Raw genomic sequence first — 27,538 nt, 5'->3', positions numbered from 1 at the left:
GCGAACGTCCTCTCGCGCTCTCCGAATCACATCTCCCACGAACCTCAAAGTGCATCCCACCGAACAATCAACATGAGTGCTCCCCCAGCCGGCGCGCCTCCCACTGGCGTTACTCCCAATGGGACACAACCACCCAAGAAAATCATCCGCAAAAAGGCCAATGCCGATCCCCTCGTGGCCAGAAAGAAAACCCTTCCGAAACCCCCAATGGCACGTCGACCTGCCGACTGGGAGGCCAGATCTCGCGCTTCGGAAAACGCCGGCCAGAACAGGTCTCTCCGCCAGCTCGAAGTCAAGGCCATGGACCACAAGAGGAAGAGGTCCATGAACCCGGGGAAATGGAGCGAACAGGCACAGGGTTATGTCGAGGAGTTCCCCTTGATCACAACGAAAAAGCAGCTCATGGAGTTGCGATTTCACGTCATGCAGCTCAACAACAAGCACGGCAACCTGGACGTAACCGACCAGGACCAGTTTCCCCGCCCGGTCACTTTGCAACGCCGGGACCCCCGTCTGCCGCCTGCCCACCGCATGGCGCTCAAGGAAGAGATGGAGGATGTGCCCATGGACGATGCAGAGGCTGAGCGTATTCGCCAGGAAAAGGAGGCCAAGGAAGCCCAACGTGCACTTGATCAAGCCAAGATCGCTCCCGTCATGAAGCCGAATGAGCCAAACAAGCCGCAGAAGAAGGACAAGAGCATGAAGACCCACGTTTTCCACGGAAAGCACTCCGAGGAACACAAGAAAGCATTGGATCTGCGATACCAGGAAACACTCCCATGGCACCTCGAAGATGCCGAGGGCAAGTCGGGCGTCTGGGTCGGACACTACGTCGCCGGTCTGTCAGAAGTCAACTGTGCTCTCGTCCAGACCCAAGACCAGAAATTCCAAATGATTCCCCTGACCCGTTGGTATGCCTTCCACGAGAAGCCAAAGTTCAACGTTTTGTCCCTGGACGACGCCGAGAACATGATGAAGCAGAACAAGGACGTCAAGCGCTGGGTCATGCGCGACAGGGAGAGGGAGCTGACTCAAAAGGAGAAGGCCGATACCAGGATGTTCCTTGGTGGGCGTGCGCGTGTCAAGACGGAGAGCTACACATCGAGGGCTGCTCCCAAATCCGAGAGACGGGACGATTACGAGCTCGACATGTCGGGCGACGAGTTCCAGGACGACGATGAGACCCCCGGTTTCGAGGCAGAGGATGAGGATGCCAAGGAGGCCAAGGAGCGTGTTCGTCGCGAGCAAGCTGCGGCTAACTTGTTCGGTGAGGGTGATCAGAGCAAGGTCGACGAGGAAGAGAGGGAGCGCGAGTTGGAGAAGCGCAGGCTGAAGAAAACCGGCAAGGAAGTCGTCAAGCGTTTGGTCAAGTTGGAGCATGCCATGGACTACGATGCAGGCTCAGACTCCGAGAGGGAGTCGGACAACCCCTTTGCCGATTCAGAGGAATCTGAAGATGAGCACGAGGAGAAGAAGGAAGGGGAGGAGATCAAGGAAGAAGATAAGAAGGATGGCGCTTCGGGCACCAACAGCAAGGGTACCGCGACGCCGACGGGCAAGCAAAAGGCCCCCGATTCTGCAAAGAAGAACAAGTTGAAGCGTGCTGGGTCGCCCAACCTGTCGGAATCTAGTGAAGCCGAATCGAACCGGAAGAAGGCCAAGCTCGCCGCCAACAAGGGCACGACGTCCATGGGCCAGAGCCGGTCGAATACTCCCCTGCCTGGACGTCCCAAGGGCGCCACCAGTGATGGCGAGATGTCTGACGGTGGCGCGAAGAGCAGCAGGCCCCAGATCAAGCAGACGACGCTTGGTGGTATGGTGCCCAATTCCAGGCCCGGTAGCCCTCCTCAGCCAGGTAAGAGACGCCGTTATCCGTTGCTGATTGCATTTCCCTCCCCTCGTGACACTTTTCTCCTTACTGTATGACAATCATTCACGCTGGTGACTTGGTTCCTTGAAAGCAAACATGCTTTCGTCATAGGGGCTTCTAACTTGAGTCACCAACCCTCTTCCGATCTAATTGTCACCCTCCCTATGGCTTCAAGTCTCCTTGCTCTGAAGAAACCATAATGTTGTAGTACAACAGACATATCCCATATTTTCCCACGACAATATCCATTTTTCTACTACAATTGCCATCCCCAGCACCTTCTTTCAATCCCCCTACACACCCCAATCCGCCTTAACACCTCACTAACATGCTCACCCCCCAGGCTCCCCCAGCGGCTCCCCGCCACCCACCTCGGGCGGCGCCGCCCCGCCCAACGACTTCATCAAGCCCGAGGAGGTCATGGCCGCCATCGACCAGTACCCCAACGGCGTCGCTCTGGCCGTGCTCATGAAGCCCTTCAGCCACCGCATCGACGCGACGCCCAACCGCTCCAAGCCCCACCTGTCCACCAAGGCGGAGTGGCTTGGTATGGTCAAGCGCTTTGGTTACTTGGGTCCCGACAAGCTCATCAGGCGCAAGACGGGACCCGCTCAAGGTGGAGGAGGAAGTGGTGCTGCTAGCCCTCAGTCGTAGAGCGGCGGCTGCGTGGCTGCTGATGGGAAGGTATCGGCAGTGGTTCAAGATGGGGGTGGTGGAATTGGAACTAAAACTGAAACTGGAACTGGGGCTGGAAATGGAAATGGAAATGGGAATGGGAATGGATATGGGGCCGGAAGTAGTGATAAACCGGCTCAGGAAGAAGGAGGAGGAGGAAGTGGTTATGTTACCCCTCCGGAGTCCACGAGCGACACAAGTGACACAAGTGAAGATGGCGTGTCAGTGTCACCCAAGCTGGAAACTGTCAACGACAAACCTGAACCGCAAAAACGGCCGATTCGAATCAAAATTGTGGGCCGATTCGCATCAAAATATTACGCCGATCGTCGTGCTAAGTGGTTTCCAAAGTAGAGAGTTGAAGTTGTTTTTTTGGGGGGAGGCTTTGGAAGACTATGTGGGATAGGTGGAAGGAGAGAAACGAAACAACGTACACGGAACCATTTTACATAGGTTATAGCGGTTGGACTTTTTGCACGATTATCGCAGTATCACTATTTCTCGAGGTTGCAGTGGTCACCGCTTTAGCGGGACGTGGTTGTTGGAGATGATTAGGTCTACGGAAGTTGCTTAGAGAGATAGTTAATAGACCTTACTGAAGCGATGTCATGATTTGAGGTATATTCCAATGTGCTAATGTTCGTAGTCACCCAACGTATCGTGCTAACATTGTGTGATTATCCTGGTCACTTAATCTAGCCCTGCCTTGGATAGCTTCTTACAATGCAATTTGGTTCAATCTGTCCATCAAAAAATCCATATTTTGCTTGCTCCCATTTTTCAACCCTATGTACCATATGTAGTAGCATGGCAATTTGACGCCGAACACCTGACAGTAACCCAATTTCTTTGCTCATCATTACCCATCGTCCATACGTCCATACCTCCATACGTCTATACGACCACCCAGGACATGAACGCACTACTCATCCATCTGCCAAGCATACTCCAACCCTTTATTCCTCTCACGCCGATTAATCGCCTTGAACCGTTCCGCTTCAAACCCATTACTCCTATCCACCCCATCCCACCTATACCCCGGTTTGATGCCGTACCGATTCGGCGGTGCCGGTCCTTTATATGTTGGTCTCCTCCCCAACCCTCTTCCCCCTTTCCCTTTCCCTCCCTTTACTTTTACGTCTTCAGGAGCAAGAAACTGCGCCATAGGATCATTCCATCTATCTTGTTCTTTAAGTTCGGCATTGAGTTGTTCGTCGTCTTTGGAACGGGCGAGAGGCATCAGCTTGGCCTCTTCCAGTTCCTCGCGTCGTCTGCGGGCGGCTTCGAGTTGGACTTCGCCCTTTAATGCGCGCTTGCGTTCGGCTTCTTTGCGTTCTGCCTCGGCTTGTTGTCTGCGTGCCTCTGCCCTTCGCATGCTGGCATCGATTCGTCGACCGGTTGCATCTCTCAACACGAGCTCCTCCTTTTCTTCCGGCTGTTGGTCGCGTTCGGCTCTTAGTCGGTCGAGTTCCAGCCTTTCAGCTTCCTGTCTAGCTTTGAGTTGCGCGGTGATTGCCGCCGCGGATTGTAACCCCGCATGCGTCCCGTTGGACATGATCGGTGCTTGTGCTTGCGTTTCGGGTGGGCGGTGGGCTACCGTTGTAGTGGTCGCGCCGGTAAGCGTGTCTACCACCAAAACTTCATCATCCCCGCCTGCTTCTCGCGCCAGGGCAGCGGTTTCGGCGGCTGTCTGCGCTAGGATCGCATCAGCAGCGGCCGCGGCGTCTATATCCTCCTTGGTCGTTTTCGTAGTTGTGGTTGTAGTTGTAGTTTGTTTTGCTGCTGCTGCTGCTGCTGAACCGCCGACGGTTTTCCAACCGGATTTCTTGGCTTTGCGGAAGTCGGCTGATACTACCCCCGCAGCGAGGACGGGGCCGTCGAAGTCATCGTCGTCAGAAGCGTTGGCGCGGCCGGCGGTGGCCCAGGTGGTGTCGTCGTCGTCGGCTATGATGAGGCCATCTTCTGCTGATTTATTCTTGCGCTTGCGTTTTTTGCTTGTGGAGGTGGAGGATTTGTTGGGTGGGTCGGTGGAGAGGTAGTGGGCTGCTAGGTAGGCGGCTTTGTCTGAGGGCATTTCTGCGTTGGTGTGGTTTGTGGTGGTTTTGTTTGGGTCGGGTTGGGTTGTTTTTTCTGGTTGAGTGGGTAGGATGGTGTTGTTGATTGTTTGAGGCGATGGTGATGGTGGTGGTGTTTAGATTAGATTGCGGTTTAGAGGAGTTGCCTGCCGGAAGTGTAGAGGTACCAGCTGTGGTCTACAGATGGTCAGTGCTTTGCTGCTGCCTTTCCGAGCTGATAGTGGATAAGCGCGATAAGATACATCCCCTCTAGGGGGGAAGCCCGGTGACATCACTGATAACACTGGTGATGATTCCGCTGTCGGCGATGGTGGGAGTTGGTTGCACGTGGTGGAAGGTATCACGAAATCAAACTCGGAAAAGTAAAACAGATTAAGATTCGGGATCGGCGTTGTGAGTGTTCAGTTGATTCATCGGTGAATTTAGTGCTACAGAGGTATACCACACAGAATATTCGAGGCTCGTGAGCGTAGGGATTTCTATCACTGTCATCCATGATGTCCATCCATTGAAACCTTCCATAATCAAAGTTTTGGATGTCGAGGGTTCTGAGAGTTCAAACTTCAGGCGGTTGATCTGATCTTCTGGTGCCCTTTGTATGGACCATCTAGTCGCGTCACGCCATCACGTCCCGCATAGGCGACAAGACGCGAGAAACACCTCCTCAACAGCTGAGCAAGCCGATCGAGTTACGGTGAACACGGCGGCATGGCCGAACAATCGCACGCCGTGTGAACACCTGCTCTTGTTCGGCCATGCCATGGTACCTGGATCGCGTCTTCTTCATTCCAAGGCGGCTATGGAGATGACGGAGATGGGTCAGCAGACCACGCCTCGTGGGCCTTGGCATATCCCTGCCTCCTTTGACCTTTTTGGGTGGAAGAAGTACACAGTGAAGTGACTAAAGTGAGGCGGCCCGGGAGAAAAAGGGGGTTGACCAAACTTGGCAATACATAGTCCTGATCCAGATAGGTGATGGCATCAACAAACATGACATTAGGACTGATGAAAGTACCGGTCTCCATTGTGAACACTTTGTTCGAACATGATTGCAATCCAGGTTCCATTTTGTCTCCTGAAGACCACTAGAGAGGACGCCGATATCGCGGTGTGGCCGTCCATGTTCAGCTCTTATCGGCTTATCATTCTCCACTGCAAGCGCTGACGGTTGCTACCCTGCAGAAGAGACGCATGCGCCCCTGATTGACGGAGCGTCATCCTGTCATCCTCGGCATCCGGCGAGGATCTTGCTGGACAGAGAGCCGTAGAGGTACCTGGGCCGATAAGCGATAGGCTTAGAGGAACAATGAATGCCTCTTTGATGGCTCTTTTGTTACCACGTTCTTCGCTCTTTCTCGTCTAATGCACATTCCAAGAGTTCAAAGCGCTTGAATTACATCCAAATCGATAAGACTTGCTCAGTGTGCAGGTACAGGTACAGACGTCGCGATGCATCGATCATCGGTACCCCGTGCTGCGCTGCTCTAGCGTCGTTGGCGGGTTCGCTTCCCCCCCCACATCCGGCCGCACCGCATCCGGGGCAAGCCGGGGACACCAACCTTTCCCAATTCGATGCTGTCACCATCCATTCATTGCCCGGCGATACTTTCTACCAGAAGATGAATGGTAGAAGATAGCAAGATGCCATTGTTGACAGGAAAAGCAGCATGTGTAACAACTGTTGAGACCTGAGTGCAACAGCGGTAGAACTGTCTCTCTTGTTGGGCTAACAAAACCCCCCGAAGACAACAGCTTTCAGGGAGCTGACAAGGATCCAGAGATCTTCCATCTATCGCAAGCGGGACGTCCGGTACCCAGTGAGCCAGTTCAACGGACACGGGCATCGAACAGACATGGAGGTTCCAGGTAGGGACGAAAAAAGTCGCCGTTCAGGGGCCATTGCTAAAGCACACCAATGTCATCATTTTCAAGCGGGAGGCCGGCTAATAGCAGGCAGAAGACGGCAAAGAAGAACAACAAGAAGGCGTGTATCGACTCTTCAACCTCAGTGGACAGGCAGGCGGTTGGACACAAAATGGGCAGCTGGTGCACTGTGCCTCCGTGCCTCGACCGCGCCGTGCTGGGTTCGCAAACTCATCGTATCCGTTCCCTGTCCCTGCCTAGATGGAAGATGACGAGAGGTGCCAGCAGCTGACAAAAGTCTGGAGGTCTCCTGGAGTTCAGCAATACTCCGTTTCCTGCCACTGTCGTCACTTGGTCTTGTCCCAACCAGGTCATGCACCAACCTCCAGACTCCAGAGATACCGGGGTACTTCCCGTCCACATGCACTTTGGGCACTTTGTTACCGAAAGGGGTCTTGATAAAAGAAAACGGGCCCTGGGATTCCATGATGAGCCAAACCGAGCGAAAGGTGACCATCTCGTGTCTCAGCAAGGCATCGATGTCCTTTTGGCAGTGACCCGTGTGTTCCTGATACCCTCCATCAGAATCCAGGCAGTGTTGGCCGTGGGCGTGGCTCGTTGATGGATAAAACGAAGGCCTCCCTCTGTCCCTGCTCTGCTTCCATCTTGTAAATTCCAACAATCCAAGAGTCAACACACAAACACGGAAACCGTCGATAGTCTTATCACTATATCTTCAGCTTTCTCCTTGTTCCGTTGTTACCGTCATTGAATCTCAGTCCAACTGTCACAGCGCGTCATCGCTTATCAGCCCCCGTCCTTATCGCTTATCAGTGGCCGTGTTACCTCTATTCACACCTCACCGTTCTCAATCGGGAAGTCGCTTCTTTGAGTCACTCACCGGCAACATCCTGAACGAGTTGGCTTTTTAGCCATTTTCAATAGAACACTCAGCCTTGGTTTGGCTGTTTCTTCAGTCATTCGCAGCCTGCACCTGATCCAACCGTTGCTTTTAAAGCATCACAACAAAGCCGTTCTTTCTCCTCCCAACTCTCTCTCTCTCTCTCATTCTCTTTCATCACCACCACAACGCCAAAGGGCCCCTCCACTGGCTCAACCCTTTAACACCCCCTTGACCGAACAACCACCACCGACCACAACGGTCTTCCTCTCCCCCACCAGTTCGATCATTTACAACTCCCATCTATCCTTCTCGAAATCCCTAGGAAACTCTCTCTCTCAGACTCCGCCGATTACAACTCTATTTCCATAATTGGTACACTTGGCAGATCGACAGGGCCCGAAAGTTGACAGTTCCCGGTATACACTAGTCTGCTAGTACCGACCCTGAGGCCAACCACCCCCTGCTGGACCGTCACGCACGCCCTTGTCTCCATACCTACACCGCTGTACACTAGTACCTACCTACCCCTGACCGACCGACCTCGGTGACGATTACATCACGAATTGAATCAAAAGGGGACCGGATTCCGTCTTCTGTCTACTTGGATCTTTAAGTACCTACTTCGGCTACATCTAGTCAACCTTTCCCGACAATCATCTCTACATCCTCAGACATCACCACCAACAACACCACTTACACTAATATCACCAACAACTGTCATCATCATGGCTACCTCCCTCGAGTCCTCGGTCCAGTACGAGCGTGACCTCCGCAGCTCCCACAAGGAATGGAAGCGCAGCAAGGACTCGTCTACAAAGTGGGCCTCGGGCACTCGCGACCTCCCCGGAGTCAAGAAGAACTGGATGACGGGTGAGCTGCTTACAAGCAACGGGCACCCGAATCAGCTGATCAAGTCGCGACCGGCGAGGAAGATTCGGGGAGATGCTTGGTAAGCTTTCTTTCTTGCTTCACCCTTTCTTTCCCTCTCTTCCCTCTCTTACTGCAACAGAAACTAACTCTCATGTCTTTCCAGCGGCTCCTGCGAATACCCCAAACAATCCTCCCGCAACCTCTACAAGCTCCGCCACCACGGTGCAGGTGGCGGCCGCTCCAACAACATTGGCTACCACTCCATCAACTTCCCCAAGCTTTTCGCGCACAAGGACATTCGTTACGATGACCGCGAGGATTACTCCACCTCAACCCCATCAGCATCATCATCAACCCCATCCTCTGTCTCGAAAAACCTCTTCTCGTCAGTGGTATCAACAACGTCAACAACAGCAGCAGAGGATAACTTCCTCTACTCCTTCGACCAAGACTCCACGCCGGGTTTTAGCCGGACCCCTTTGACTTTGGAAAACTTTGTCAAGACGGATGATCGTAAGACGGAGAAGTTTGTCGAGAAGGAGTATGAGATTCTGGATGCGAATGGGGAGGCGTTGAAGGGACGGAAGGCGAAGAGGAGGGGGTTGAGGGGGGGCGCTGCTGCTGCCAGCCAGCAGGAGGAGGAAGAGGTGGAGGAGGATGAGGGGTTTGAACTTGTTTGAGCGGTTTGACTCTTGCTTGTCTTCCCTGCTTCTTCCCTTCAGGCACCTGCTTTTCTCTTCTTACTCCTGGCGCGGTTTTGCTCTACAATCCTATTTTTCGCTTAATCAGCCGGCGTGTTCTTTCTTACACAATTGTTTTAAACCACAAACTACATATCATGGCGGCGCATCATCGGGGTTTCGGGACTGGCGGGCGGATGGACGGACGGACGGATGACTGGATGGATAGGATGAATGATGGCTTTGCTCGGATCGCAACGTCGTTTGGCTTTTGGCTTTTTCTTGCTTTTTGAGCAGATTGCTTTTTCAACCTGTTCGCTGGTCCAGTCAGCAACACTAGAAATCATCATGACTGAGGTTGGGAGACCCTTCAGTCATTATCATTGAACATAAAGACCCGAAATAACAAATAAACATTAGTAGTAGTAACTTCTTGCTCACGCAATCATTGACAGACGAAGTAAACTTTGTTTTATTTCGCTTGGTAAAAGTTTGCCATTCGTTATTGTTGGCGGGTATCATACGTCGTTATGTGTGTCTGTCGTCTGGGGTGTACTATGTTCTAATCACCTGCTTCCTGTTTCCGTTTCCATCTGCTTCCGTCAGTTTTTTGTCTTTGCGCGAACAGCAAGAGCAGGAATCAAACGTACCTCAACCGCCCTAGTCCTCTTCCCATCACAGTCCTAAGCAATTCTCAAGCGGCTCAAACTCGTGGGTTTAAAGTCTCGCTTTTTCCCATCTCGACCTCTTCCAAAAAGGCGCTGTCGTCAGGACGTCCCATACCCTATCACGCTCACCCAAAACTCCTCCCCATCAACAGCTCATAATAAGCCCTCTGCTCTGAATCAAAGAACAGAAAGTCATCATCCCCAGCACCACCGTCGTACGCCCCGCCATTTCCACCACCATACCCGCCACCGCCACCGCCACCGCCGCCGCCGTTGTTGTAGTTATTGTTGGCGTTGGTGTTATTTGCGGGCATTGAAGCCATAGGATCAGGGTTCGATCCCATGCTGTAAAAGTCGGCTATGGTTTCGTCGGGGGCGAAGCCGAGGGGGCGGAGGGTTTGGGATTCTCGGGAGGAGCTGTGCGTGCTGTGTCAGTTTCACCCAAGTCCTTAGGCATGCAGAGGGAAGAAGAAAAGAGGGGTAAGGAGGGGGGGACTGGGGGGTAAGAGGAGAAAGTGAGAGAAGATGGGAAAAGAAGATTGGGAAAGCGGGGGGACGAAAGGGTACGGGAGAAGAGAAGGGGGCGGGCGGGGAGAAGAAAAGGGGGCGGGCGGGGAGAAGAAAAGGGGGCGGGCGGGGAGAAGAAAAGGGGGCACACATACGATTGAGCAGCGTCTTTGGCTACGATATCGGATAGCGTGGAGTCGTTTACTGTGAATTTGGGTGTGTTGGTGTTGAGGTTGGATATTCCTGTGCTAGGGCCGGGGCGGGATGCTGGTATTGTCGTTGCTGCTGTTGCTGCTGGTTGTAGTAGTAGTGGTGGCGGTGGTATCGACGGTCCTGGTGACTCCGTTGAGGATATTGATGGTCGTTTCCCTCCTATTACCGTTCCCGCTCCCGCCGACTGTTGTTGTTGCTGCTGCTGCTGCTGCTGCTGCTGTAACTGCGCCAGATCCCTCGCTACTTGTCTCCTCTGTTCCGTTTCTCGAGCGAACCGCTTCGCGGGTGGTGGTTGTCCCCCTCCTCCTATCCCTATTCCTCCTTGAGTCACAACATTCGGAGACCCAGCCATACCACCCATCTCTTCATCTTCTCCTCCTCCATCTTGTCCTTGCTCTGGCGTCTCCTCCTGCCCACCATTTCCCTCTCCCGTCCCCGGCCTCTGCGCCCCAAAAAACGCTCTAAAAACTCCACTCCCCTGCCACCTAGCAATCAATCCCTCCTGGGCATTCGCATCCTTGATACTCGCAATGATCTGCTTCCCCTGGGTGCCCGCCGCCCTTAAATGGCCCTCAATGAGGGCGTCTAGTCCGGGGATGGCGCCCAATACGGCACCCCATGCTGCGGCGCTCTCTTTGTAGGTGTTGAGAGCTGTCCTATAACCCTTTTGGGGACCCCGACGCTTGGTCGGGCGCAGGTAGAGACATGGTTTGTTGTGTTTGGTGCAGACGGAGCATTTGGGCTGGCCGTTGTCGCAGGGTTGGTGGTTGACGTGGCAGAAGTCGCAGCTGGGGGGGAGGGAGGTGTTAGTTGTGGTAAATCGATGTGGGAGATGGGGGTGGAATGGGATGAGGAGGGGAGAAGGGGGGATGCATGAGGGGGTGCATGAGGGGAGGCATGAGGGGAATGGGAAGTGGTGAGGTCATGGACTCAGAGGACTCACGCTCGTGAAGCCTTTTTTCGCTTTCGGGGGTTAACCGGCTCGGAACCGGCGTCGGCGCCTGTGTCGGAGGGCGGAGGTCCCGGTGTTGATGTTGACGGTCCGGGAGCCGGAGCGGAGGCAGGAGTGGTCACTGATGGGCCGGCTTGTTGCTGCTGCTGTGGGGGCGATGGATGAGCGGGAGTTTGGGCTGAGGGGGTCATGGTTTGAGACTTCCGGGTCTCATCATCGATATTATTTGTTGTCGCCGGCTGTTGAGCCTGTTCCTCAGTGGCGCCGGAGTCCTCCATCTGGACGGTGTGTGAGAGACAGGGTGTTCAAGGCGGAGCCCCATAGACAGATGGAGTCAATTGCCGGAAGACGGACGGGAACTACGGGGAGATGGGATGATGAGATGAGGCTGAGATACCGACACGACGGAACCGAGCACCAAGCATGCAGCAGTTCGATATTTCTTGAGATTGGACGATGAAAATGACGATGACAATGATGAGTCCTGCAAAGTTTGGTTGGGGAAATTGATAGCGCGAGCCGCGTCGTTAATGGCTCGGCGCGGGGGAGCGACCATTCCCCAATTCAGTTGCCAAAAAGTGTTATGATGCTACCAAAACGGCGCTAACGCCGACGTCCCGGGCTTTAGTGCCAGCCGCTAGTCAGGGAGATTTTCTATCCCTGACGAGTACCCCGACGCCGGGGTTGGCTCCGATAATGCCCCGGGTAGGGGACTTTACGGTGGTAAGATGGGCAAGGTAGCTAAGTAAGATTTCATTTGTAAACATGGAACAGTCCGTCCAACGGTGATGATGATGGCCACATTTGGAGGATCAGTCTTCACTGCAGAGATGAAGCTGTATTGAAGACGGACGGTTTCACAAAATGATAGTGCTTTATCTCGATAACAGTAACAGATGTAAGCAATGGCATTCAAAGCATCACCTCATCTAGTTAGGACTAACGATCACAAAACAGAGTCAAAATATTAGATGATTTTGAGCACGTGAAACTCAATTCCAATTAAGTTCTTCACACCCATTTGACCAAAACTCAAAGCAGACGAACGGGAAGTGCAGAAAGGAGATGCCGGAGGGGCAGAAGTGAGGTGGAGTTAAGACCTCACCAAGATTGCGGGGAAAGCCCGCATGCGGTGGTTGCAGTGGGGGATCTCAGGGACTTCCTTCCGCTCCTTCACGGGGTAAGCTAGCAACGGAAAAGCTTGATGGGAGATACATTTTCCCGCTTCAGGCCTCACGGAAATCCCGTGTGTCACAATCGGCATCAATCTGCCGAATGTCCAGAACATGGCCAAAACACCAATCATCGATTCTGGCGGTTGATGATAACTGCCAGGGAGGTTCAATCGGCATGAGTTCTTGAACAGGAGTGCACCCGCATCATATCCTTCATGAGTCCACGATATTGACCTCACTACCACGCCTTCGGACCACATCGTTACATCGACGTTACATTGCCGTGACCCGGTCCCGGTTAAACTCAGTGGGCGGATCTCGACTTACGACTTGCTCTTTTAGATACCCTTGATTCCCGTGTTGGCCGACACTCGTTCACGAACCCAAATTCAGCATCATTGACATCGACGACTCATCAAGAGGCCAGCTCATCTCACGTCAAGGAAAAGTCAAGGGAAATCTGGGGACTATAATAAACGAAGCGGCATATGTGAGGTGCAACAGCACACTGGCCACAACGTCTTCAACAAACAACACCACCTCACACAACCGGCAACCATGTTGGGGCCAAGAAATGAGCGGGTATTCGACCCGAACGCGTCCATTGTTCTCGTTGGATGTCGAGGAGCTGGAAAGCGCACCCTCGGATTCATGGGCGCCCTTCATCTGCGCCGCCGCCTGGTCACCGAGGACCACTATTTCGAGAAGCTCACTGGCATGTCCCGCGGCCAGTTCCTCCTACAGCACGGGAAGGACCTCTTTGCACGCCAGGATGTTGAAGTTTTCAAGCACATGCTCGACAGCAACAGGACCGGATGCATCATTGAGTGCGGTATGAGCAGTCTCTGCGAGGAGGCCCAAGACGCCTTGCGCGAGTACTGCAGGACGAATCCCGTCGTCTACATCCACAGAGAAAGGGAGCAAATAGCAGCTTTGTTGGATGCGACGGATGCCACGGCCCTTCTCAAGGCAGATGAGAAGCATAGGGAGTGCTCCAACTTCGAGTTCTACAACCTGGATGACTCGGCAACCCATTTCGTCGGTACCTCCACGGCAGCAGACAGTCGACAGCCGGTTCCATCAAAACTGCTCAATGTTCGGGAAGACTTTACGAAATTCCTGGATCAGATCACCGGCAGAGGCGCAACCAAAGCATGGCTGGAAAGCCCCTTTTCGGTTGCCGCCATTCCGCCCGAGTTCCGATCCTATTCATATGCTCTGCGCCTTCGCCTATCTTACCTCCAGGAAATGGATATGGAATTGGAAGAGTTTGAGGCCACTGGTGATTGTGTCGAGTTCATTATCGATCAGTGGCCCGATGATGTTGTGGAAGTGGTATCAAAGCAGGTGGCCCTCCTCAGGAGGAAATTGGGGCTGCCCATCATTTATCACGTGGAAGAGAACCCTAGAGGACAACGACGAAGGGCACCTGAGGAAAAGAACCCAGTGGACTCGGATCTTCTTGAACTAGGTCTACGACTGGGCGTCGAGTATCTAAGCCTGGACTTGCAGCGCGACGAGTCTCTCATACAGCGTGCACTCCGTTACAAGGGCCGGTCCAAAGTCATAGGAAATTACTGGTACATGGGCTTCGGGGCTCCTCCATGGCACGACGACCAACACATCGAGAACTATCAACACGCCCAGTGTCTCGGCTGTGACCTGATCCGGATGGCCCGCTTCTCAACCGGCGACAGTCCCGTCGAATACCTCGAATCCTTCAAGAAGCGAGTCGAACAAACCATCCCCAGCCCGCGCCCACCCCTAGTAGCCTACGACTTCTCCGTCCTCGGCATCCGCACCCCCCTACAGAGCAAGATCCTCAACCCCGTCAAGCACCCCGACATGGACACCGAACAAGACTTCCTCGCCATCATCAGCACCTACCGGCAGTCCTACGGCCTCGAGTTCCAACAATTCCTCCTTGACCCGCTCGAGTTCTACGTCACCGGCTCCAACGTCTCCTGGTCCCTTTCCCCCGCCATGCAAAACGCCGCCTACGAGTTCTCGGGAATGCCGCACACCTTCCAGGCCGTCACCTGTTCTACCTTGGACCGGCTCACCCAGATTTGTCTGTCCGACACCTTCGGCGGCGCTCTTCTGACTGCCCCTTTCAAAGTAGCCATCATGCCCCAGCTCAAAGTCAAGTCGCACCACGCCACCGCCATCGGCGCCGTCAACGTCGTGCTGCCGCTCAGAGGCAAGACTAACGCGATTCTGGATCATGCAAACTCTCGCAACAAGGCCGGTGCGGCGCAGGAGTTCTTTGGTGATAATACCGATTGGAGCTCCATCTTTACCTGTCTGCGTCGCGCTCTTAGTCCGAGGAACTACGTTCAACCGTCCAAGACCACCGGCCTGGTCATCGGCGCGGGCGGCATGGCGCGCGCAGCTATTTACGCGCTTATTCAGCTTGGTTGCAGGAATATTTTCATCTATAACCGGACGGTGGAGAGGGCCAGGGAGGTGGCGGAGCACTTCAACAGTTGGGCGAAGGGGCAGCAGGGGATGGTCATCGCGAAACCGGGTGCGCATGGGTCGCAACTACCGACACTGGAGATTTGCAGGGTCATTGAGAGGTTGGCGGATCCGTGGCCAGAAGGCTATCAGTTGCCTACGATGGTAATTTCGTGCGTTCCCGCGACGAGTCTGGATGGGACGCCGCCGGCGGATTTTGTGATGCCGGTGGGGTGGTTGGGAAGTCCGACGGGGGGTGTGGTTGTTGAGGTAAGCCGTTTTCTTTTTGTCCTTTTCTTGCGTTCGTTCTTTCCGCAGATGCTCTTGCCTTTTCCTGTGGATTTTTTCGCATTGCATGGCCCCTTCCTTCGTCTGTATCCTGCCAGGGAGCAAGCAGTTCCCTCCATATCTCCTCTTGCCCCTTCCTTGATGGGCTGCCATATACTTTCCACTACCTCATCTCCCTCCTCCTTCTCTCACCCACAATCACTCTTCACCACCTACCCAACACCAACTAACAACCCTCACAGCTCGCCTACGAACCACTCATCACGCCCCTAGTCGCCCAAATGTACGCCTACCGAGACCAAGTTAACCCCTCCTGGGTAGTCGTCGATGGTCTCGAGGTCGTCGCGGAGATGGCCATCGAGGCCTTTGAGCTGATGACGGGACGGATGGCCCCCAAGAGGCTGATGAAGGAGGTCTGCAGGAGAACATGGGAGCAACAGCAGCGAGGTGGTGGTGATGGGGCTTCGGGGTTAGTTTTGTGAGGAGTGAATACCTACTTTACCTGCTTTTTTCTTCTTTTGATGGATCACAGACCTGAACGAGCTGGAGGATGTGAACATTGAGTGAGTGACTAAGACGGTTCTAATGTTGACGCTCAAAATTCTTCGGCAAGTCACCTTATATATATAGGTAACAACAACCAGAGTATCTTTCGCTTTCCCCTGCTACCTTCCTCTTCCTAGTTGACCATTCTATCTTACCACTCGACAGCTGAGTAGTCAACTCTTTCCACAATCAATCAGCACGCAAACCTACCTTCTTCATCCTCCCCGCTGAGATCAGATCGCTGGTCTACAAGCTGGTCTTGGAGGACAATCTCAACATATATACGACCACGAACGGAGAGACCAGCCACACCGGTACCATCCCTTTTCAACACCTCACGCATTTCTTTACTTGCTTAACGAAGACACTAGAGGTAGCTATCATATCGAACAGACGAGGCAGTTGGGCGGTTTCTCCGCTATACAAAAAGCTGTACCCGTGTCACCAACTCTGCAGAAGTCGCACTTCACCTGTTCCCGTTGCGATCTCGAGTACCCTGCCGTGGGATTATGCAGCTCGGTATCGTCCCACTGATGGAAGGTTTTGGACGTGAATGGGTGAAGGGTAGGGTGGACACTAAGGTTTTGAGGTCCCGCAACGCTGCGTCTGCAGCAACAAGTGATATTGGCGGCTTGGTGTTGTCCAAGTGAATGCTCACCATGCTTCTTTAAGTGAAGGGCCTTCTGCTGGGGGTTTCCAGCCCTTCCAAGCACAACCCCAACAGTATTTATAGCTCCTGTCCGTTCCGATTCCTGGTTTTTCTTCCTTCCCCCCCCTCACCATCCATGGTAGGCATCGATCAGTTTATTTTGGCTGTCCTGTCCTGCTGCTCTTCTTTTCCCCCTTCTACAATACTCCCTTACCATTCGACAATAGACTCCTCGACTCTATCCACGATGGACCACCACGCCAAGCTCACCTTCTTCGACCTCCCTTACGATATTAGATCTATGATCTACAAGTTGGTGCTAGAAGATGGCCTCGACCGATTCACAACCGACGATGAGACCATTCAAGGCGACACCTCGGACCTCGCAAGTCTGGCCCAGCAACTAGCCAATGCGTACCGGATTATGGCCCGACAACTGGCCAACCTGAAGAAATTGGCCGTTCTATCCCGGACATTTGAGGAAGAGGCGTGTGAGCAATTCTTCCGCTCGACACAAATATATATCCGACACGAACCATCAACCTTCCCTGAATACCAACAAGCAGTGGAACTCCTCATCAACGAACCACTGTTTCGCAAGCACACCGTCAATGTCCGCTGGGGAGTCATGATAGACAAGGACGAGAACACCTTGTACCCGTACTCCCAAGACTATTTCAGTCGCTGGCGTTACGACAACGGACCCACGGTCCCCAGGGTGCCCTGGCCCGAAGAGGTTCCCAGATGCCTCGTCAGGATGGATAAGCTGGACTCTATCCATCTCGATGTCGACCACGGAAGGGACTGGGTCGACCTGTGCGGCAACCCCAAGTGGCTTTACCAAGTCTACCTGAGAGTAAAGAAACTCAGGCTGGCCTTAAACTTCAGGGGCGCTACCAGAGCGGTCAATAAGGCATGGAAGTCGCGATACATCCGGAATGGTCGGCCCAGGGAGCTCTTGGAGAGGAATATCCTTAACCACCTCCTTACACTACCAGAGGTACGTCTCCTTTTAATGACTCACAAATGACCATTAGTAATAATTGGCTAACCTTCCACTTCGTTCACAGGACCATTTCAGAGATGCGCCGGACCGGCTCATCAAAAACCATTTTGGTGCCATCGACCCGGAGTGGCCTCGCCTGCCTAGGCTCTAAGGAGTATGGGGGGCACGGGCACGTTTTCGGAAAGTCAGCAGAGGAAGGCAGGCGGTGTTGAGAGAGGACACGGATTCAGCTTTGCGAGGTGGATGAGTTTCCGTGTGGGTTGGTTGTTGGCGTTACATACCGACCTTAGAGGTACTATTGGGCTGGCTTAATCCTGAGTGTGCACGCCGTCACACGTCCACTCCCTTCTTCCATCTTTCGCTTAGAAATATACCTCTGACTTCACCCAAATTGTCTTCGTTACCTTCATTTCACTTGAACAGGCTGGCTATGACCGACCCTGTCTACCGCGTACCTACTATCACTTGAACTCCATCCATCGGTCCTTTCTGCTCCATGGTATCACCCGTCACGGCAACGAGACCATTCGCTCAGCTCTCGGAAACCTATGTGGAGAGCTGGAATCACCATCTCCAGGACAAGTTACGTATCGACAATGAAGTCTATTTCCCTGCACCCCAGACCGGCTGTCCACAGCGATGTGGACTTGTAGGCTCCAAAACGACACACAAAGACACATTTTTTGTAATAGATGGTGTTGAAAATATCGGCCACCGCAGAGACCTGCAATGCATAATCCAAAGCTTTGACACTGATTCCCTGTTTTGGCCACATATGCCCTGGAGTTAGAGAAATATGGCAGTCGGAACCGGTGGATTGAAACGCACGCAAGTTACGGTGGTAGGCAATGCTTGTAGATTTTTCACTAACCGGACGGAGGAGCGTTATGCTGGCGCATGCCACTTTGACAGGCCTGTACGCTTTTGTTTGGCATATTACATTATCGGACGAACTCCAGTTAGCCAAAGTGGCGGGTCAGGTACAATACAAGATGTAGGTTGCAGGCTAGAAAGGAAGGTGCGTCTGGCAGCATGTACCTACCTCTGGGATGCAGAGAAGACCTTGAACCTTCCTGCAGAGCTTTCATGACACCTTGGCTTTCTGCCAACTCAATTTTTTATTTTGGACTGCTGTGCACTACTTAATAGGTACCTTCTCTCCCAGCTCCTCTCTCCCCTTTGCCAGCTCCTCATTCCTCTTCATCTTCCTCCCTGCCCACCCTACTACAAATATTTCCTATCCCCCACACACACTCAAGAACAACCAAACAACTCCTGCCTCTCTTCAACCACCTTGCCTTTTCCTTCCTCATACCGCTCTCTACGCCATTTACTGCTACTCTCATCACCGATCGCCCCGTTGCAACAACCGCCCCAGGTACTGCTCACCACCGTGATGCTGACATGGAATCCAACATGGCAAATCAAAGCAAAATCTCCTTCCTAGACCTCCCCGCCGAGATCAGACTCCAAATTTACAGGCTGACATGGGACCTCGACCATGAGCCGTACAACTTCGAGGTACTCGAAGGGCGTCGTGACCCAGGCGCCGTGAGACACGACCTGCTCAAAGAGCAGCTGATTCAGCTTCGAAAACTGGGCAGTCTATGCAAGACCATCCGAAACGAAGCCCTCACCGAGTTCTTCTGGAAGACGCAGATCTACTTGCGTCACGAGCCCTACTCGAACGCAGACGGTGCTTGGTATTCGGACGAGTACCAGCAGGGCCTCGACCTTATCATCAGGGACCCGTTTCTCGCCAAGCATACCAAGCACGTCTACTGGGCAATGATGCTAGACAAAGATGAGGAGGACATCGATCGGCGCATGCATAGAGGGATTCGGGAGTACGAGCCCGAGTTTGAGGTGCCTAACATGCCCTGGCCCTGGGAATCGTATAACTTCGTCATGCGGTTACCGAATCTGACGACGGTCCATGTTGATGTCGAAACCTACAAGGATTGGCGCGATTTGCGCATGTGGTCTCGGTGTATGGCTGAGCTTTATGAGTGGCCCACGGTGAAGAAGATCACTCTTCGACTTACCTTCAAGACGGCCAAGAGCATTATCAAGAAGGCATACGGTTCGCGGTTTGTCAGGCGAGGACGCCCGCAGGAGCGGTTGACGAGGAATATCTTGAACCATCTCCTGACACTACCCAAGGTATGTCTCCTCGGCCTTACCATGATCATCTTTGTACCAAATCCCCCCGTCTTTCCTTTTTGATCCGTGAACACCGCAGACAATATGGATCGTTATTTAACTCACCTTCTGCCTCGACAGGACACGTACCGAGACGCTCCATGCCATATCATCCAAAACCATTTTGGCTATCAGTGTCCCGTATGGCCTCGTGTGGAACGGTTCTAAGGCTATCGACCTTGAGCATTCTCTCCGCGACAGCTCTCCTCCGTCCTCCAGCATCACTCGACCCGATGGCTCGACAATTTCACGGTATCTATAGGGAGAAGAGCTTGATTCCTGTTGCTTCTCCCAGGTTTTCAAGAAAGATGCCAGAGAAGGGCTGATTATATATAATTTTGAGGCCCGCCGTCTTCTTGGTCTTGTTGTCCCTCTCTTTCGCTGTTTTTGTCTCTTGCTTTTCCCTCTCGTTGTTTTGTTTTCCATGCCATTTCTCGCCATTCCATGTGCCATGGGCCCATAAAGTCCGCAGAAGTCATCTTATGTTATCACGACTCAGCGAATTGGAAGTTGGGCGGCTCGGAAAAGAAAACCGACCTAAGCCTTGACGACCCTTCACCGAACATTCCAAAACCTTGACAACCATTCACCAGACCACCCTTCACCAAACATTCAATTCACCGCCCGGCTTGTGCACGCTTGGGAGAATATTTCGGTCCAACCTGGGTGCCACTATAAGTACTTGCCGGTTCTACATCTTCCTTACCTCTTCCCGATTTTGTCAGGTCCATACAACCCGGCCTCTTCCATGCTTCGACTCGAATCTTGCTACTTCAGCAACCGCACCATCTTTCAGGGTCCTCACCATCACTTAGAATCCTCGTCATCCCTTTTGCACTCTCGACGAATCGGCCATCAACATTACGAAATCCCCATTGCTCAATCTCCCAGCAGAAGTCAGGATCATCATCTGGAAGGCCGCCTGGACCATGCATGGCATTGGCAAGAAGTCCGCAGAACACCCGGTAGCAGACTACGCCTCCACCCAGATTCGTGCCATCTGCCTGCTGGGCAAAATCTGTCGTCAGATCCGGAATGAGGCTTACGCAGAATTCTTCCACCGGACCCAGCTCGTCTGTAGACGGCGTACCAACTCGCTCATGACCCTGATTGACGAGCCGGTTATGGACATTATCTTCAAGTCCAATCTTATCCAGCAAAACATTAGGCACGTCAGCTTCCATTGGTGGCGATTCAAGGACTTCTATCTCTACAATGTCTTGAGATTGCTGGCGCGTGCGCCACAGCTCAGCACACTCGAGATCGTGTTCACCGACCCCGGACTATGGAGTAAATATCGCCCAGGAATTGTGAGCGAACGCCGTAACGAGCCGGTCATGGAGAAGTACTTTGATCCGAGACGATATAAACTGGTATTGAAAGGACCGCCGCTGTCGCTCGACAAGATCACTTTCAAGCTTGATTTTCAGAGCGGCAAATCTGTTGAGATATGGGAGAACACAAAATGGTTCCAGGACATTAAGAGGGACATTGCAAAAGCTCATCTGAAGAAGGAAGGCGAAGTGAGTATCTTATCGACCAAAGTTCCATCCCCCTTTTCTAGCGTCAAAGACTGCATGACATCTTTACATTCATACACATATCGTTCCATTTTCTTTCGAGGCCTTCCAACTAACACAGACACTCCATTTACAGAGATTAGACCCGGAGCCATGCCATGCAATCGACTACTATATCGCCCCCCCCAGAACTCCACTGGAACGCCTCATCACGGGTCTAGCAGCCCTTCAATTCACTCGGCATTATCGACTTCTTCAAAAGCACGGACGAGCTCAAAACATTTTCGGTGACGATGAGGCTGTTTTCGGTACCTAGGAAAACAGGCGTGCTTTCACCCACCCGCTTCCAGTCCCCTTACAGTCCGCGACATTATGTCGCCCTCTTCTTTCTGCCACACATATAAGAGGAAGGAGAGAAGGGGAACACGTACATGTTTGAGCAACACATTCGCGGTCTCAATCTTTGCTGGCCGAGGCCGAGGGCATATACGATTTCCGACCAAACAAATCACTGCACGGAAGAATATTTCAATGATTGGAGGTGGAGGATGCGTGTGACGGGACAGATCTCCGAAGAGGAGTGGGAAGTTTGGATGGTGTTGAGTGCATGTATCATAACACATATAGGATCCATCTGTCTATTAGGACTTGATCGCGTTATCAGTAGACGAGGCATCCAGTGAGAGAAGGAGAGGTATCGACCTGAGGCAACTTCGGTCAAACCTCTTAAAAAGCCTCGTTCTCCTTGCCAGGCGTACTTACAGACATGTAGAATGTGGGCGATCACAACTCGATCGATGTCTGACGAGTCAGGATGACGGCTCTAGGCACCAAAAGGCTTGAAGATATGTGTCCTACGAATCAGGTTTGATAGCTCCAAATACCTCTAATCGAACTTCTTCCTCTGTCCCCCCATCTTCCACGTACATGCCAGACCCCAAGCACAGTAAAAGTGCCATCTAACCACCATCTTCACCTCCCACTCTCCTTCCCATCCTCCAAATGCCTCTGCCATTCAACCTCCCACTCCGCCCCTCCCCCCCCTCCTCCCTCCCCAACTTTCTCCCTCCAACTCCCCACCTCCGTCCCCCTCGTCCCCAACAACTCATCAACCCCCGTCCACCTCCCCGTAGCTGTCGGCTCCTCCGGTATCTCCCCCTTAACCAGCACCAATCCCTCGGGCGGCTCCCGTCCCAACAGCTCCCACATCCTCTTCTCCTCCTTGTAACTAGCCCGCATGTCCAGCGCGTCAGCGTACGCCTCCTGAGCGCGCTGCGTGCGGATGCGAGCGTAGAGAACTTGGCGAGCGCGAGAGGTTATAGCCATGGGTAAGGCGGAATAGCGAAGGAGTTCTCGGGTTTCGGATTTGATGGCTTCGTCTTCGATAGGGTCCAGTTGATGATGTTCAGATGGGGCGGGGCTTGATGGAGCGATAGGGTCTGGTTCGGTCTGGGTGGGTTCGTTGAGGTTTTGGACATGGTCGGGGTTGTCGAGGTCGTCGAGGGAGGGCGTGGAGGAGAGAGAGGCTAGGGATTCGGCGTCGCTTTGATCATCGTCGTCGTCTGGTTCGTCTTCGTCGGTGGGGGATAGGTGGTTGAGGCGGGTGGTATCGGGTTCGAGGCCTAGGGCCTCCTCGACTTCGGCGTAGGATAGTGGTTCTGGTTCGTCGCGAATCATTTCCATGTCGACGTCTATTCCCTCTTCTTCTTTCCGCGCTAGTTCTTCCTTGTAGTCGTAGTCTTCGTCGCCGTAGACATCTAGTCTTAACCTCCTTGTTGCTCCGGCCCAGAATTGATGGCTATCTTTCTTTAGCCCTAGGGAAAGGACTGCGGCTTCGACGTCTTGTATCCAGACTCGGTTTCTTGTTGATGGGTGAACGGCCCGTTTCGCTTTGATGCGTGACTCGCTGATGTAGAGCACTGCCGCCACGAGTCTTCGTGTTAGCGAGACTACCAGCGAATGCAAGTCTTCGAGAGCGGTCGCGCGAATGGCGGGTGGTTCGTCCGACATGCTGCTCCAGTTGTAGTCGTCGACGGTAGAGTTCATGAAGAAATTCTCAGAGAGCTCGAGCATTTTTCGGACTCGGAATAGGTCGAGAGCGGGCAATTTCCTTCGGCCGTATTCGTCGACGTCCTCCTCGTTTTTGATTACCGCCCTCTCTTCTTCATCAGCGTCACCACCCTCATCCACATCCTTCCCCTTCCCCTTTTCTGCCCTCCGCTTCCTCTCCCTCTCCTTCTCCCTCTCCTCTCTCGCCTCCATCTCCAACCCCTTCACATTATCCTTCCCAATCAACCACCTGTTCTCCCCCCACTTCCTCCTCTCCTCCGCCTCCTCCCACGCCTCCTGTCTGCTGGCAACCGCATCTGCCGCGTCCTCCAGCGCATTACAGCACTGCTGACTCAGTTCCACAGCAGCCGGGACCTCGGCCGGCGTCACGGGCTGCAGCAACTGCCCCTGGGTCGCGAGTTTGGGGTCCTGCCTGGTCTTGACCGCTCGTCGAAAGACTTCGAGGTACTCGGCAACTTCGAGTTCGCTCTTGGTGCGGATTCGGGAGGCGATAGCAGCGGCAGAATCAGGGCCGAGGCGGGAGACGGCGGAGAAGAAGAGTTCCTTTTCGGCGGGCGTCCAGACGGTTAGGCCGATTTGGGAGGGGAGAAGTTGTTGGGTGGTTTCGTCGCCGGTGGGGACGAAGCGCGAGGCGACGTCGATGATGTCGGCGTTTAGGAGGGCGAGGTAGGAGTGGTTGAATGGGGGTTTGTGCCGTTTTGGGGGGCGGTCACCCGCCGGTACGTGAGTCGAGTCGAGCAGGGCTTCTAATGTGCGTTTTGGAGGGCGCGGGGTGGTAACGGACTTTGATCGTGAGCGCGATCTTCCCCTCCTTTTCTCTTGATCGGGCTCTTCATCAGAAGGCGGTTCATACTCGCTGCCTGCTGATTCGACTTGGTGGCGCCGACGGGGGATGCCGTCTAGCTGGGCGTAGTCGAATTCAGCATCATCGATGGCGCTTTCGTAATGCGACTCGGCGTCATTTTCGTCGTTATCATCGTCGCTTTGTGGTTCAGATTTTACATGGTGATAACCTGCTTCGGATTCTGGTTGTTGGCTGCGACTTTGACTTCGAACTGAGCGTCGTGGTCGTTGATGGTGGGGGGAGCTGTTGCCGGCGGCATGGTCACTGAGTTCAGGTTCTGAATCCATTTGACTGCTCAAATGTTTGGATGCCGGAGTTGGAGGACGCGTTGGGGAAAGTTCAGATGTATTAAAAGCGAAATCATGTCATGGCAATCCTGGGTAAAGATGTGGTTTCCCAAATTGGCTTGTCACTCCGTTTGAAATGGAAGTTGCGATTGAGTTCAAGAAGATGAAGATGAAGTGAGGAAATCCATGCACTTGAATGTGGGGAACGAACAGAAGCCTAGAATTCGAACTCGGACCAAAGAGTCAATTTGTATTGACAATGAACTTTGTTTCTCTCACCAGCCTTCCTTTCTCGCTCGCGCGAACATTGCACCATGATTTTTCAAGTGCCTCAGTATCCAGCCTTCATTTTGTGATGGTCTATGAGCAAGTCGTTCTCGATGTTGCGAATTTTCTGTAGCGGCTGGCGGCTGCAGATCAGGTACCTTTTTGGTTCCCCACTTTAACCGCAGCATCGCGCACAGGACCAATCACATCGACTCGGGCGTGACTTGATCGTTTTGACAGGCACGGTCCCTCTAACCAGTTGACCCACATGCTCGAGGACGAGGTTCAAGTCCGACGATGAACGACGAGACCAAACAACACATCTGACCTGGACAGGATGATTGATCTAAGAAATTATGAAGAGAGGTACATTGGCTGAGGACCTTCAGCAATTGATATTCTCAACTCCAGTGTCCAAAGCCCAAGGAGTACGGAGTCCTCGCGGACACACAGTGATGTAAAGCGCTGAAATCAAGGGTTGTGATTGGTGAACAACGATCTCGGCAGATGTGGCTAAACGGACAGCTTTCAACGACCATCGCATGTGCCTGCCCTGGACCACGACGTTTCACTAGAGACAACAACCTCCGAAGTCCAGCCAATATCGCGAATTGTTCATGTTGCCCACTCGCTTTCTTCACTCAGTCACTCATTATCACATGCTGCTACGATAGTTTTGTTTAAAGGGGACGAGTGGCAGTCAAAAACCAGATATCATCAGCTCGGTAAACAAAGTAAACTCGGAGCCATGAGTGTCGCCATGAGGAGGCTCATAAGGGCCACTAGAACCCTGAGTCTTACGACACCACATAACTCGTTATCCAGAGGAACATCGATCATCCACTTAACACCATCAAATTGCCACCCAAGGACACGCTTCTTCACTAGCTCAGCCCGTCTCACGAATGCCCTGTCGCAACAAATCCAACTTCGTGACTATCAAGAAGAATGCATCCAGTCGGTCCTGGCAGCCATCAACCAGGGTCATAAGCGTTTGGGAGTCTCTCTAGCTACCGGTGCTGGCAAAACCGTGAGCACTCCCTTCTCATAATCATCATCAGTGAACCCTTACTAACCCTTTTACCAAGGTCATCTTCACCCATCTCATCGACCGCATCGAGCCTCGCTCCGAGAAAGCCACCCAAACCCTCATCATCGCCCACCGACGAGAACTAGTCGAGCAAGCCGCCCGCCACTGCGCCAACACGTACCCGCACAAGACCGTCGAAGTCGAGATGGGCAACGTCAAAGCCTCTGGCATCGCCGACATCACCATCGCCAGCCTGCAGTCCATCATCTCCGGGGACCGCCTGCTCAAGTTCGACCCTTCGCGCTTCAAGCTCGTCCTCGTCGACGAAGCCCACCACATCGTCGCCCCCGGCTACCTGCGCACCCTCGAGCACTTTGGTCTCCGGCAGAAACAGGAAGACTCGCCCCATCTGGTCGGCGTCTCGGCCACTTTCTCCCGCGCTGACGGACTCAGACTGGGAGCGGCTATCGATGAAATTGTCTACCACAAGGACTACGTCGACATGATTGGCGACAAGTGGTTATCCGACGTCATGTTCACCACGGTCGACTCGTCGGTAGACCTCCGCGACGTCAAAAAGGGCGCTGGCGGAGACTTTGACATAGCCCAGCTTTCCAGGGCCGTCAACTCCGAAGAAGCCAACGACATCGCCGTGCGCACTTGGTACGCCAAAGCGGGCAACCGCAAGTCCACACTGGTGTTTTGTGTCGACCTCGCACACGTCGCTGACATGACGGCCATCTTCCGCCGGTACGGCTACGACGCGCGGTTCGTGACGGGCGACACGCCCGCCAAGGAGCGAGCGGAAATCTTGGATGCGTTCAAGCGCTTTGAGTTCCCCGTGCTTGTGAACTGCGGCGTGTTTACCGAGGGGACGGATATCCCAAATATCGATTGTATCTTGATGGCGAGGCCGACAAGGTCAAGGAATCTGCTGATTCAGATGATTGGTCGCGGCATGAGGTTGTACCCCGGAAAGGAGAATTGCCATATTATCGATATGGTGTCGAGCTTGGCGACGGGAATCGTGACGACGCCGACGCTGTTTGGGCTGGATCCGGATCTGCTGGTAGAGGGAGCGTCGGTGGAGGATATGAAGGAGAAGGGAGAGCGCAGAGCGGAGGAGGAGGCGAGGAAGGAGATTGTTTATCACTCGGCTGGGAGCACGAATCCGGCACCGCAGGGTGAATGGGCCGTTACTTTTACCGAGTACGAGTCGGTCTTTGACTTGATCGCCGACTCGTCGGGCGAGAGACATATCCGCTCGATTAGCCAGTACTCCTGGGTGATGATCGGGCAGGATAAGTATGTTATCAGTGGCCCTGACAGTTCCCACGTCAAGCTGGATAGGGTTGCGCCCGAGGAGGAAGAGCAAGGGGCACCACGGTGGGTTGCCTACGAAGTGCGCACGCTGCCTGTGTCTGTGACATCCAAATCGCCCTATGCAACGCCACGCGAGATCTTAAAGGCCGAAACATTTGCCGACGCCGTTCACGGTGCCGACAGCTTTCTTGCGTCACCAGCTGGTCAAGGCAAGTTCCCTCGTAACTTTATCCACAGAGGCATGAAGTGGCGCGACGACCCGGCGACCGAGGGGCAGATCAAGTTTATCAACAGGACGATTCGGCGCGGCCAGGAGCCGGTCGAGCCCAAGGATGTCACGAGAGGCGCGGCGTCGGATATGATCACCAAGTTCAGGCATGGTGCGCGTGGCAGATTCGCGGACTTGTCGGCGGTGAATAAGCGGAAGAAGAAACAGATCTTGTTGCTTGAGAAGGACAAGAGACTGCGTGAATCGGTGTCGGTTGGGTCTGTTGCGGCTATGGCACTCTAGCGGTTGTCTTCGTTATGTTCTATCTATCAGTATGGACTTGTTTCTTCTATCTGGTGCCGTGGTTATGGTCCTTGCTGTCATCCCTG

The 27,538-nt window shown here is 53.5% G+C and overlaps 10 protein-coding genes across 10 annotated transcripts; 7 read left to right on the top strand and 3 right to left on the bottom strand.

Moving 5' to 3' along the window:
• Window positions 1–72: 72 nt before the first annotated feature.
• Window positions 73–2,524, top strand: B0H65DRAFT_434266 (Rap30/74 interaction domain-containing protein; the record flags this gene model as incomplete). The annotated part of the gene is made up of 2 exons (XM_062825120.1): window positions 73–1,900; window positions 2,214–2,524. 2 exons carry the CDS (start codon window positions 73–75, stop codon window positions 2,522–2,524), a joined length of 2,139 nt encoding a protein of 712 aa, XP_062677757.1.
• Window positions 2,525–3,467: 943 nt separating this feature from the next.
• B0H65DRAFT_533032 (Pre-mRNA-splicing factor of RES complex-domain-containing protein) lies at window positions 3,468–4,763 on the bottom strand (the record flags this gene model as incomplete). Its single annotated transcript, XM_062828973.1, has 1 exon — window positions 3,468–4,763. The coding sequence occupies exon 1, from the start codon at window positions 4,617–4,619 to the stop codon at window positions 3,468–3,470; it is 1,152 nt and encodes a 383-aa protein (XP_062677756.1). The 5' UTR covers window positions 4,620–4,763.
• A 3,349-nt stretch (window positions 4,764–8,112) lies between these two features.
• B0H65DRAFT_434746 (uncharacterized protein) lies at window positions 8,113–8,937 on the top strand (the record flags this gene model as incomplete). Its single annotated transcript, XM_062825150.1, has 2 exons — window positions 8,113–8,336; window positions 8,421–8,937. 2 exons carry the CDS (start codon window positions 8,113–8,115, stop codon window positions 8,935–8,937), a joined length of 741 nt encoding a protein of 246 aa, XP_062677755.1.
• A 469-nt stretch (window positions 8,938–9,406) lies between these two features.
• Window positions 9,407–11,780, bottom strand: B0H65DRAFT_317985 (uncharacterized protein). Its single transcript, XM_062823383.1, has 3 exons — window positions 11,269–11,780; window positions 10,268–11,113; window positions 9,407–10,022 (listed from the first exon to the last, which is right to left on the bottom strand). Exons 1-3 carry the CDS (start codon window positions 11,553–11,555, stop codon window positions 9,731–9,733), a joined length of 1,425 nt encoding a protein of 474 aa, XP_062677754.1. The 5' UTR covers window positions 11,556–11,780; the 3' UTR covers window positions 9,407–9,730.
• A 1,081-nt stretch (window positions 11,781–12,861) lies between these two features.
• Window positions 12,862–15,858, top strand: B0H65DRAFT_317968 (uncharacterized protein). The gene is made up of 2 exons (XM_062823382.1): window positions 12,862–15,179; window positions 15,440–15,858. The coding sequence occupies exons 1-2, from the start codon at window positions 13,011–13,013 to the stop codon at window positions 15,677–15,679; spliced, it is 2,409 nt and encodes an 802-aa protein (XP_062677753.1). The 5' UTR covers window positions 12,862–13,010; the 3' UTR covers window positions 15,680–15,858.
• Window positions 15,859–16,639: 781 nt separating this feature from the next.
• B0H65DRAFT_552769 (uncharacterized protein) lies at window positions 16,640–17,549 on the top strand (the record flags this gene model as incomplete). The annotated part of the gene is made up of 2 exons (XM_062829915.1): window positions 16,640–17,392; window positions 17,463–17,549. The coding sequence occupies 2 exons, from the start codon at window positions 16,640–16,642 to the stop codon at window positions 17,547–17,549; spliced, it is 840 nt and encodes a 279-aa protein (XP_062677752.1).
• A 1,265-nt stretch (window positions 17,550–18,814) lies between these two features.
• Window positions 18,815–19,768, top strand: B0H65DRAFT_435814 (uncharacterized protein; the record flags this gene model as incomplete). Its single annotated transcript, XM_062825212.1, has 2 exons — window positions 18,815–19,561; window positions 19,682–19,768. The coding sequence occupies 2 exons, from the start codon at window positions 18,815–18,817 to the stop codon at window positions 19,766–19,768; spliced, it is 834 nt and encodes a 277-aa protein (XP_062677751.1).
• Window positions 19,769–20,460: 692 nt separating this feature from the next.
• B0H65DRAFT_582038 (uncharacterized protein) lies at window positions 20,461–21,138 on the top strand (the record flags this gene model as incomplete). The annotated part of the gene is made up of 1 exon (XM_062830836.1): window positions 20,461–21,138. A coding segment is annotated over one exon (678 nt), but the record flags the coding sequence as incomplete, so codon positions are not given.
• Window positions 21,139–22,092: 954 nt separating this feature from the next.
• B0H65DRAFT_533019 (uncharacterized protein) lies at window positions 22,093–24,662 on the bottom strand (the record flags this gene model as incomplete). Its single annotated transcript, XM_062828972.1, has 1 exon — window positions 22,093–24,662. The coding sequence occupies exon 1, from the start codon at window positions 24,319–24,321 to the stop codon at window positions 22,093–22,095; it is 2,229 nt and encodes a 742-aa protein (XP_062677749.1). The 5' UTR covers window positions 24,322–24,662.
• Window positions 24,663–25,336: 674 nt separating this feature from the next.
• On the top strand, window positions 25,337–27,452 carry B0H65DRAFT_552766 (P-loop containing nucleoside triphosphate hydrolase protein; the record flags this gene model as incomplete). The annotated part of the gene is made up of 2 exons (XM_062829914.1): window positions 25,337–25,618; window positions 25,677–27,452. 2 exons carry the CDS (start codon window positions 25,337–25,339, stop codon window positions 27,450–27,452), a joined length of 2,058 nt encoding a protein of 685 aa, XP_062677748.1.
• Between the last annotated feature and the right edge of the window lie 86 nt (window positions 27,453–27,538).

The sequence above is a fragment of the Neurospora tetraspora genome (genome assembly GCF_033439725.1).
Source record: "Neurospora tetraspora strain CBS 560.94 chromosome Unknown B0H65scaffold_8, whole genome shotgun sequence".
NCBI lineage: Eukaryota > Fungi > Ascomycota > Sordariomycetes > Sordariales > Sordariaceae > Neurospora > Neurospora tetraspora.
The sequence above is the reverse complement of the archived record's forward strand: the minus strand, read 5'-3'. Positions and strand labels throughout refer to the sequence as shown.